The sequence below is a fragment of the Anoplopoma fimbria genome, chromosome 11, assembly GCF_027596085.1.
Source record: "Anoplopoma fimbria isolate UVic2021 breed Golden Eagle Sablefish chromosome 11, Afim_UVic_2022, whole genome shotgun sequence".
Classification (NCBI taxonomy): Eukaryota; Metazoa; Chordata; class Actinopteri; order Perciformes; family Anoplopomatidae; genus Anoplopoma; species Anoplopoma fimbria.
Window position 1 is genome coordinate 19,774,534 of NC_072459.1, and position 11,623 is coordinate 19,786,156.

Genomic DNA, 11,623 nt, shown 5'->3' on the forward strand with positions numbered 1-11,623 from the left:
CTTTGGATGCCATAATACACACCATGTTTGGAGGTCAAATGGCGCTGCACATCAATCCAAAAACACCATACCAACAGTGAAGTTTGGAGGTGGGAACATCATGGTGTGGGGCTGTTTTTCAGCATACGGCACTGGCAAACTTCATATAATTGAAGGAAGGATGAATGGAAAAATGACATTCTTGATTAAAATTCTGCTGCCATCTACCAGGAAGATGAAACGAGGGTGGACATTTCAGCAAGACAATGATCCCAAACACACAGCCAAGGAAACTCTCAATTGGTTTCAGAGAAAGAAAATAAAGCTGCTAGAATGGCCCAGCCAATCACCTGACTTGAATCCAATAGAAAATCTATGGAAAGAACTAAAGATCAGAGTTCATAGAAGAGGCCCACGGAACCTTCAAGATTTGAAGACTGTTTGTGTGGAAGAATGGGCCAAAATCACACCTGAGCAATGCATGCGACTAGTTTCTCCATACAGGAGGCGTCTTGAAGCTTTCATTACCAACAAAGGCTTTTGTACCAAGTATTAAATAAATTTCAGTAAGCATGTTCCATAATTTCCCCCTGTGTCATTCCATTTTATTACACATAACTTAATTTCTGAACTTATTTGTTTTGTTTTCTTTGTATGTATGGATTACTTGGGTTGTTACCGACATCTGGTGAACATTTCATGTCAATGGCACCTTTTAGAAATATATTTACTGAGAAAAATGGTGACGTGTTCAATACTTATTTTACCCGCTGTATATATATCTAGATAGATAGATAGATAGATAGGGTGGATATGGTATACACTAATAGTATTTATGGCTATAGTGTATCCCTATATATATATATATATATATATATATGTATATTATATTAGTACCAGTCAAAAGTTTGGACACACCTTCTCATTCAACTACTTTGAAGAATCTAAAACATATTCTGGTTTGTTGAGCATTTGTTTGTTTACCACATAATTCCATATATGTTCCTTCATAGTTTGGAATAAAGAAAAACCATTGAATGAGAAGGTGTGTCCAAACTTTTGACTGGTACTGTATATATATATATTTATTTATTTTTATATATATATTTATATATATATATATATATAAAAATAACAAAACAAAAAAAAAATATATGCATATGGTGGACATATATAAATATATATAGCTACATATACACATACATTTCTGTATTTCTGTACTGCGGCTGTGGCGTAGTGGAGAGCAAGGTAGTTCTCCAATCAGAGGGTCGGTGGTTCGATACCCGGCCTCGGCAGTCGATGTGTCCTTGGGCAAGACACTTAACCCCAAGTTGCTCCCGAAGGCTTGCCATCGGTGTGGACTGGATGTTGCATGAATGTTAGTTAGAGTCTGATGGTGGCACCTTGCATGGTAGCCTGTCATCAGTGTGTGAATGGGTGAATGATATTTAATATACTACTGATTGTAAGTCGCTTTGGATAAAAGCGTCTGCTAAATGACTGTAATGTAATGTAATACATATAGTAAAAGTCTAAAGTTTAAAAGAATAAAAAACAAGACAGAATGACAGTATTATAATGGTGATAATGTAATGTGTTGAAATAATATACATACATATAGAAGTGCTTTAAACTAAATTGTGCTGCTGATGCAGGCAAAGCTATGATCGGTCAACAAGCATGCTAACTTGAAATTTGCTGGATTCTTTATATTACATTATTTACATTCTGTTAAGATAAGTATCTTACTTACTTTCAAGTCTTTTTCAGCTTGGTATCTACAGTACTTGCAAATTTATTTAAGCTGTATTCCACTCAGTGATTTGGTCAATGATATCAAGCAAGGTCAGCTTTATGTTTCAAACGCAGGTAATGCAGAGCCTTAAGTATGCAGATATGTTCATGCGACATCAGATCATGGCATCTTGGAAAAACTGTGCTTAAAAGTCTTGAAATTCCAACTAAAAACATGATTTATGTGATTTTATATACCAGGGAAAAAATGCAATTGTTGGTATTTGTTTTAAACTAAGATGCAAAATTCATGCCGGATACAGCTTCAGAGACAGATGACAGAAACAGACACATGGTGACTTTTAATGACAAATAATAAGATGAGATTTTTGAAGCGTATGAAATGTACCGGGTATTCACTCTGTGGGCAACAAGATCAGCAATAACCCATCAATTTACAACAGCTTTTTCAGGTTTTCCATACTCCCTCTTTACCTTACCAATGGTTTCTTTTGCTTTATACATTGTGTTTTGCCAATGTATAAAGCACGCCAGCGCGCACTAAACTCATGACAACAGACATTTAAAGGTCTCAATAAATGACAGGAATCAATATTTCATAAACATCTGATGGTTAATAGAACACTTTAGAATTATGGACACCCCGTGCTTTCTGGTGGTGTTAAACACCCAATTTTAACATATACAAAAAACCACAACAGCATGGAATCCAATTTTTCTTTTTAGATCTGCTTTGGGTATTTGGACATAAATAGTAATACATAAATCAAATCGAAATTTGACATCCCAATGAGACATTTATAGGATTCTCACGTAATTTTTATCCAATATCAACCAATGAATAAAGTATAGTTCTACTGTAAAATCTGATGTTCTACATCAAGTAAACCTAAATCTACCACACACCTCTGAACCCTGAAAAGAGCAATAACACTATACCCTGTTACAATAAGAACACTGCATTTACTTAAATTTTCAGCTAAAATTTTCAGCATCATTCTTGAGCTGCTCCAGTGTGTGTGTGTGTGTGTGTGTGTGTGTGTGTGTGTGTGTGTGTGTGTGTGTGTGTGTGTGTGTGGTCTTGGCTTTCCTCATCCCCAGAGTCAGATGAGGCACATGACAGAAATCCACAATGGAATCAGGCGTCCGTTTGAATTTTTTTGCGCTTCTTCACAGCCCTGAAAAGATAATAAACACATGAAGTTAAAAGGGACGAATCTTGTGCTCTAAAGAGACAGCATGGTCTTTGTTCACCAGCAGCATGAGGCACAATAGAAAAAAAGTGTTAAAACGGGGCATAAAAGGAAAAATAAAAAATCTCTAAATAAACCAATGAATTCTGTTCAAAGCAAAGCGAGGAGAGCTGCACTCACAGCGTCAGAGGAGGACACATGACTTGGGAGGCCTGAACGGGTTATCGCTGGAGGGCACCCCGGTGAGGAGAGGGTCCTTGTGGGCATTTTGCAAACAGAAGGTCTTCAGTTCTGCAGCAGCCTGAGAAACCTGTATTCCATAAATCATATCTTTGGTTAAAGAAAGGTGATGTCAGCAGTCTTCTTCCAAGTGTGTTTACATATATTTGAACTTAGAAATTAGCACTAAAGCCAGCCACAGTTACACGGTCAATAATACTCAAAAATTTGTCTGTATCTAGTCAATAGTTCATTTTTATTTTATATATTAACAATAATAGCCTTTATCAACAAATAAGAAGGGATATTATATATGTTTTTGTGTTTACAACACATTAAGAACCTAATAAGGCAAAATATAACAATAATGGGGGCAATACTATAAAATATCTTCATATCTAAGTATTAAATACTTCAATAATTGGCTGGTAGAAATGTTAGGGCCACTATTGGGACTACAACAAACAAACAAAATCAGAGGGTGTATGAATATGAAATAATCCTGATGATGTCATCTGGGTTCTCTCACACTGGGCTTGGAGTCTTCTCCCTGTGAATCTTGTAGGAACTACTTTTTTTTCAACCATATAGCTCCTACATGAAATTGCTCACAACAAGGTCTGTGGATTATGATTTCCATGAAGAGACACTGCTGTTGAGTATAATTTGAAAATGTTCCTTCCTTCATTTTATATGATAATACCATCTTCACATCATCACAGATTTCCAGTCTGCTGGTGGTTTAAAACACTCGCACCGTCACTGACTGCAAGACTTTGTAGACTTTGCGTGTAATTCTCCTGTGATTTTATGTATTCTGGTACCCTTGACAGCGTATGTAGGCCTAATGCTGGGGGGGTGGGTTACACATGCACTTGAAACTAGTCTGACTTCTGTTCTAAAATAAGTAGCCAGCCAAACAATCACACCAGTCACACAGCAGCACAATCAACAAAGCTATCACTGTGCTGCACTGGCAGAGAGAAGTCTGTTTGCTACCATCTCACTCCACTGAACACTAGGAAGTCACACTCAGGCTTTCACATGACCTATGGACATAATGTAAAAGTGTATTTCTTAAGTATGAGGGAATATGGTCAATTAGAAGAGTTTAAATAAGAGACATTTTCCATTTAAGTTAGTTTTTAGTAACCAAAAGACACGACTTTACAGAGCAACTGAGAGGATAGGCTACATGTTTCTATGTGTTACAGCTGTTTTACCCCATAGGGCTGCTACCACAGTTGATTCGTTCAAGGACTCCTGAAATTATTTGTTTGTATCTCAAATAAATTCCAAGTACGAGTTATGTGATGAATGTTACATAGTAATACGTTTTGGAGTAAATCAAATTAAAAAGTTGATGACTTTAAAAAAAAAGTTGATGCGGTTCAGAGCGGTAGTCACACACACGGGAGAGGTTTTCGGTAGTTTAATGGAAGTGTTGCGTTCAGTGGACGTACCTTTATCCGACGGACACTGGCCTCGAGCCGAAGCTGTTTCACCGCCTTCTGGGCGATGACCAGACTGCTGTTGGCGGCGCTGTTGTTCGACATGACTGAGTCAGAACAACGGCGAAAGTGGCAAAGTAGTCAGTTACGTTCATGTTTCTGTGCCAGGCTGGGATAACACACAGCTTCCGGTCAAAAAACTTCAAAATAAAGAGCCCCTTCACTCGCTTTTAATCGCCCCACCCACCTGTACGGGCGCACAAGAGTCATTGCTTTACTGTGTTTGTTTCTTGAATCAAATGAAATCGTACCAACAACGCAAAAATAAAAATATAGACTATATTAGGCTATAAATTGAATATTGTTACTTTAAGTAGGCAACTCATTCAAAACACTCGAAACACTCAGGAAAAGTACTCATAATACAGAAAAGAACAATTAATATATATCAGATAGTAGGTCTTTATTGTATTACAATGAGGGAGGTATTAATTCTGTGTAAGTAGTCTTTTACAATTTTAAAAGGACGCGGCTGAGCTAAATTGAACTATCTCATATATGTTGGGTTGTTAAAAATATGTGTTGTTAAGGACACATCGTTTATAAACTCATAGTATGTTTTTTATGTAAATCATAATCTTTAATAGGTCGGATAGGCTACATATATTGGAGCATCCTATGCTGTGACAATGACTAATGTTGAATTGTTATTGTATAAACATTATGTTGAGTTCTTGATGCTGCCTTAGGTCTGGATAAATGTAGTTTGTAACTGAAGGAAATAGGATGGCCAAAACAAAACTATAAATTCACTGTCTTTCATTTAGTTGATTGCATTATAAATTGCTCAGTTCACAAAATGAAGAACTACTTCAGTGTCATTGATATGTATTATTATGTATATTATTATAATTTACAACATTTTTCTTAGCAAGCAGGGACCTAATAGTCTGACAGAATCATAAGATAAGACTGGAAACACTAAAAATGTGTGTGTATGTTGCATGTCTATGGTGTGTGCCGCCTTACACGCCAGTGTCAATGACACATTTCCATTTTATGCAAATCTTATGCACAATAAAGTAATCTGAATATGCAATCAGTATAACAAAGTATACAGTAAATTAACCGGCACCATGTTTGATTTGTGTATTCAGTGGAGAAATGTACGGGAATGTATTCCATAGGTGAAGTATTGAAAACCAACCAGTAGAGGGCGCTGATAAAATACATTTCAGTCCAATCGGCTATTTTTCCAGCGAAGAAGAACCCGGTTCAAAGGTCAAGTTGACTGAATTGCTTCCTGTGCAGCTTATTTAGGGTCACACAGAGGGGGAGAGAAACCATAAAGACTTCAAAATGCTGTTACGAGTAAGTACACGCAGCAGTTTTTGTAAACCGTCCCGTTACCGGAGGGCATACCGTACTTTGGTTTCGATAAAACCGCCGGTTATTGTTGTTATTACAGCTCGTCGCTCTGAGCGTGTTAGCTGACTAACAGCTTGTGTAACGATGCTTTCAATGCATCACCTCTAAAGCTGTCAGGTTGATGGTAACGGTCTCTGCTTCAAACACATAAACTAACGTTACAGTGTTTTCACCAAAACACGACAGACTGAACCAGGCCAAAATAAATCCGTGTGTTTTTCACTGACTTGTGGATTTTTTGGATGATGACACAACAGTTGTGTAAGTTGTTTTTCATGGTGGCCACTGACAGAACAAGCGTGGACTTTACTGCTTCAGTGTAAAACTACAAGTAAACAACTGTCTGTAATGGTGCCGTGACATGCATTAATAGATTTTGATTTCAGTATTGCTAAGCTCATAAACAGAGATATGCAAATTATCTTGTAATACAAGTTGTTATACAAATACAAGTTATCATATGGTTTGTCGATGTCAATAGATAAGAGGATTGCTAATAAATTATAAGCAGTGCATCACAAATTTACACAATTATGTAAATTAGTGCTAAAATGTATTTTATTACCAACCTATAAAAAATGATCTTTGCTGCAATTAAGTTTTTTGCTTAGTTAAGCTTCCAATGAATTTAAGTTATCCATGAAATCTTTTTTTTAATATAAATTAAAGTTATTTGTATTGTTTTTTTGTGTATTGCTTACATATGTTGATGATTTTTTTTTTTTACTATTTATTCCTTTTTGCTTACATTTAAAATATGCAGTAATTTAAAAATATAACTGGGGAAACATTTGTGTGTTTTCTGCACGTCTGTGTCTTCCAGAGAGTGTTGCACATCGGAGGCTTGACGGTGAAACACAGCAGGCCCATCCACCACAGTCCGGTCTGGAGGAGTCCCCTCGTACCCATAGTGGTGGAGCAGACGGTGAGACGACTTTTGAGTGTTGAGATGTATTCAAAGAACACTGGGGGGAAATCTACATACAAGAAGAGCCCCAAAAACTTACACAAAAAAAATGCAATCAGGATTTTGCATATTGCTTGGCTTTGGTAGATTTGTACTGGGAAACATGCTCTGGTACTCAGGGAGAGATGAGTTTTACATTTTTGCTTGGAACGAGCAGCATGAGCAATGATTACTGTGTATTCAGCACAAGTAGTGACAGCCACCTCAAAAAAGAAAAGATGGGGAACAATTAACAGGGGTATATTCAAACTGTCAGTATGCAGATTAAAAATGGCTTCATTTTTGTGATGGACACTATTGTCCCACAGAACAATGCACAACTAGACACGAAGGAGCTTCTCACAGCTTTGGCAGAAAAGCATAAATGTGTTTTTTCTTTCTATAAAACAAGAAAGTATTGCGTCTGGTTGATGTCAGACTGCATGACTATTGTATCATTAACTGTTAAATCTATCTGTAAAAACAGTATACTATGTTATAATAGTAGTTTATAGTACTAACCTATCACATGAAACAACACAACTGTATTTTCATAGTTATCTCCCAACGTAATTGCCTTGATTAGGACGCAAACATAAACAAAGAGAACAATTTTGATATAATTGCTTTTTGCAGTCCGTAAATTCAAAAGTCAGAGCATCATTGAAGGCAACTTCAAGGAGAGGTTTCAGTTTTAAAGTCTCTGCTCACTTGAGCATTATCATTGGGTCATAATATAACTATAACAGAAAACCAAATGTGTTTGAAGCAGTTTTAAGTACAGAAATAAAACAAATACAGTGGCTGGGACAGTAAGAAACTTAAAAGGTATGCATGCAGTGCAGATTTTTGGCTTTTCACTGCCTAAAACAGAATTGTTTTGTTGGGTTTCTAAAAACTACCATTTACTAATCTTCTTTTTTTCTTTTTCTTTTCCAGGGTAGAGGAGAAAGAGCATATGACATCTATTCCCGCCTCCTGAGAGAGAGAATCATTTGTGTAATGGGTCCTGTAAGTGCCTCCCTGGATGTGATCAAGAGTAAACTGTTTTTCTTTTTTAACAAGTTTTATAGAGATTTTGTATAACTGTGCTCTTCCTCCCTCCTCACTCAGATCGATGACACTGTAGCCAGTCTGGTTATCGCCCAGCTGCTCTTCCTACAGTCAGAAAGCAACAACAAACCCATCCACATGTACATCAACAGTCCTGGTGAGACGCTCAGTGGACTGATGGAAAGGGCGGCGGACAAATGCATCCAAACGTCTTGAAAATGAAACAAACAATACATGTCAGAAAACCGTAGATTAGATATGAAAATAGAATAAATTAAATAGATTTTTCCCACTTTTTACTTTAGAAAGAAACTCAAATATTGCCATCTATTCTTTTTATAGAAAAAAAATATTTTCTGATTTTTGAAGTGGAAAAACAAAAAGATAAACATTTCTATTTTCCATTTTAGGAGTTTAAAATTAATTTCATCATGTTTGATTAACTGTTTCATACTATTTCCTTTTTCGTTTCCTTTTTTCTTTTTAGTATTTTATTATGGCCAAATTATCTTGAGGTGCACAACATTTTAATTATTAAAATGACTGAATGTCTTTTCCTTCCTCTCCCCTAGGTGGCGTGGTGACAGCGGGCCTGGCCATTTACGACACCATGCAGTACATCCTCAATCCCATCTCCACCTGGTGTGTCGGCCAGGCAGCCAGTATGGGCAGCTTGCTCCTGGCGGCGGGAACGTCGGGCATGAGGCATTCACTGCCCAACGCCCGCATCATGGTTCACCAGCCTTCAGGAGGCGCCAGGGTAAGGTGGTCTCCCCAGGGTCCTTTTAAATACTGATCTGAGATGGAGCATGGGAGTGGTTCCAAAGTCTGTAAAGGTGATAATTTCCCTGAAGCAGGGTATTAATATTCTGAATGCTGTGTGTCCAGGGTCAGGCCACAGACATCGCCATCCAGGCCGAGGAGATCATGAAGCTGAAGAAACAGATCAACCAAATCTACGCAAAACACACAGGGCAGCTGCTGGAAACCATCGGTAGGTTCCAGCTCTTTATCTTCCAATCTCACTGTGATTTTTGTCAAAGTGAGGTGAAGCCTTTAGAGAGATTACAGCAGCAGCTCAACACTTCTCTCACCCACACAGAAAAACTACACTACATTACTGCACACGCTCTTGCACGTGTAATGAATGTTTAGTTTCCCTTTCAGACATGCTCCTGAAGCTGATCAGGAGTCCGTTTCAGCGCAGTGGGTGATTTCCACAATAATGCTGTCTGTCCTGCTTTTGTTCTGTAAAACACAGTCAAGAAAGTTAAAAAAAAAAAGCTCTTCAGTGGACAACAGAGTGCCTGTTAAACATAAAAACTCTTTCGTAAGGACCCTTAAATGCTACATTGACCAGTGAAAAGAGAGTGAACACTGGACTTGCATTTATCAGATGCATTTGCTGGACGTGTAAATGGCATGGCTACAAAAGTTGATCAGTGGCACAAAGTTAGACATCTGAGTATAAAATACAGATAAAATTACTCAGATCTTTCGGTGATCTTCTGCATCCGTAGGCCCCATAGAGCAAGCACACTAGCATTTCCTTTAGCCCCGCCTCCCAGTCCTCGGTCCAGCCTCGTTCTCGGGCTCGTTCATTTGAAAATAAGTCTGGATTCGGCTATTAACCCGTTTATACAACTTTTAGGACCTAATGTTTAACATGTGCCCCTTACCTCAAAAGAAAATGAACCCCCGATTCTCTTTCCCGATTTAAGTCTATGGGTAAAAAAAAAATGTTTGGGCCCATGGTATCACTTGACGGACCCGGAAGTTGTTATTCCACTGCTTGGTCACTATGTTAAATCTGCCACAAAGACAGGTGCTTTTCCAGGGGGCTTGATAAATAGGGAGCTGTGTGCTAACATGTTGGCCAAAACAACTTTATCAGGTAAACTGTATATCAGTGTTGTGTGATCTGCTGCCCCTTTTTCTTTTGCTTGGAGTGTTCAGTTGAGTCAGCAGTAAGCTGGGAGGAAATTTGGGGGTGCGGTCATAAAATTAGGGAGCGTATCTTTAACAAACAGTACAAGTAACAGTAACTTTACCATTTGTAAACATAAGGTTAAAACTCACATATACCTAACACAATGAACACCTGGTCTGTATATAGCACCTGTAAATGGCTCCAGTAGAGATGTTGTCAGCGGCCAATCACAACAGCAGCTAAGTGAGACTTTGCATGTCTTCAATCAGAGAGGAGGAACTGAAGGGTGAAATCAGCTGTTTCTGAGGTTTGTTAATTTCCTGTCCCTTCCTCTAGAGGGCGTGATGGAGAGGGACCGCTACATGAGCCCAATGCAGGCGCAGGACTTTGGTATAATCGACCGGGTCCTGGTCCACCCGCCCCAGGCGGGCCAGGATGAACCCGAGCTGGTGCAGAAGGAGCCTGCAGCGCCAGCCAGTCCCCAGCCACAGCCACAGCCGGTGGCCCCGGAGCAGGGCCTCCCCGGGACAAACACCCCCTCCTCGTACAAACCCGAGCCTTGACGCCGCCGCAGAGCCATCAGGATCTCATACTTGTAGAGTTTCTGAGGACAAGGCGTCACCTCCGCGGTGTGTTTCCCCGGTCTAAAGTGCCCCCTTTCTTCCCCCTAACCAACATTTGCAGGCATCGTGTAGAGTGATCAGAAAGGGTCCTCTTACAAAGTGAATCCAATATAATGTACCTTTTTTTTTTTTTTTTTTTTTTTTAATTACTTTCGAGATATCGATTCCAGATGAAATAAAAAGTCAAAGTAGTGATGGCTGAAAAGCATTTGGCCATCTTTTTGACTCCACACACAAGTTGATTTTAGTTCTCTCGGAGTGAAAGCACAGCAATATAAGATGCTCTACTGTGATGCAACGCGGTGATTCAGGGGAGGGGAAGCCTCTTTAGACAGCCATGTTGTTCTCAACCTGCTTTCTGCAGAGATGTCCGCTGAAGAGTGGAGAGGACATGTGTGACTTGTATTTGAACACTCATATTTGTAATAAATAAATGTGATAATTTTGACCACAATTCCCAAAAAGCAGACTCAGACTTTTTTCTTGATCAAATCGGTCAAATTCATTTTGAGCATCGTCCCAAACACCGAGACTGACTTTGCTGCTCAATCCTCCTGGTGTTTAAGTATGAAATTATTCAACAAGTAACTATTAAGAAATGCAGGTTTCAGGCTGTGGATCATCAGCTACATTTTCACTGTGTTTTTAAAGGTTTCTGGGATTTGGTGAAACATACTAACCACATCTTTCCCTAAAGTGGCATTTCATATTCACCTCCTGCAGCATCGCATTAGTTCCCTTCGACAAAAACGTAAATGGGTTTAGAGTATGAAACCAGTAAAGACACACCAGTCATCAAATTTCATACTCTAAGTACAAAATATTGTACTGGAAAAGTATTAATATTATAGTTAATAACAGTCTGGTGTCTCTTTACTAGTTATGACTGGAATCCTTCCTGTGTGCCATCTGCACAAGTTTGAACCAAATGAGATTGTTTAGTCTTCTTCCCTCCTTTTCTTACATATGCAGGAGGTGAATGACTTAGCATTACATATTTTGTAAATGAACATAACTATAACTGTCCTGCGGCAGCGTGCGCCCTA

General features: G+C 38.6%; 2 protein-coding genes across 2 annotated transcripts; one reads left to right on the forward strand and one right to left on the reverse strand.

Moving 5' to 3' along the window:
* Window positions 1-1,960: 1,960 nt before the first annotated feature.
* Window positions 1,961-4,755, reverse strand: LOC129099144 (guanine nucleotide-binding protein G(I)/G(S)/G(O) subunit gamma-5-like). The gene is made up of 3 exons (XM_054608323.1): window positions 4,610-4,755; window positions 3,108-3,237; window positions 1,961-2,912 (listed from the first exon to the last, which is right to left on the reverse strand). Exons 1-2 carry the CDS (start codon window positions 4,700-4,702, stop codon window positions 3,112-3,114), a joined length of 219 nt encoding a protein of 72 aa, XP_054464298.1. The 5' UTR covers window positions 4,703-4,755; the 3' UTR covers window positions 1,961-2,912; window positions 3,108-3,111.
* Window positions 4,756-5,858: 1,103 nt separating this feature from the next.
* clpp (caseinolytic mitochondrial matrix peptidase proteolytic subunit) lies at window positions 5,859-11,033 on the forward strand. The gene is made up of 7 exons (XM_054608321.1): window positions 5,859-5,968; window positions 6,849-6,950; window positions 7,911-7,982; window positions 8,085-8,181; window positions 8,597-8,784; window positions 8,913-9,018; window positions 10,291-11,033. Exons 1-7 carry the CDS (start codon window positions 5,957-5,959, stop codon window positions 10,515-10,517), a joined length of 804 nt encoding a protein of 267 aa, XP_054464296.1. The 5' UTR covers window positions 5,859-5,956; the 3' UTR covers window positions 10,518-11,033.
* Window positions 11,034-11,623: the final 590 nt, after the last annotated feature.

What these genes read in the sequence shown, in the direction of transcription:
- clpp (XM_054608321.1), top strand. An exon ending in CCATAGTGGTGGAGCAGACG is followed by an intron (nt 6,951 to 7,910) that starts GTGAGACGACTT and finishes TTTCTTTTCCAG; the next exon opens with GGTAGAGGAGAAAGAGCATA. An exon ending in GCAGCTGCTGGAAACCATCG is followed by an intron (nt 9,019 to 10,290) that starts GTAGGTTCCAGC and finishes CCCTTCCTCTAG; the next exon opens with AGGGCGTGATGGAGAGGGAC.
- LOC129099144 (XM_054608323.1), bottom strand. Translation starts at nt 4,702, where the DNA reads ATGTCGAACAACAGCGCCGCCAACAGCAGTCTGGTCATCGCCCAGAAG. An exon ending in CCAGTGTCCGTCGGATAAAG is followed by an intron (nt 3,238 to 4,609) that starts GTACGTCCACTG and finishes TATGGAATACAG; the next exon opens with GTTTCTCAGGCTGCTGCAGA.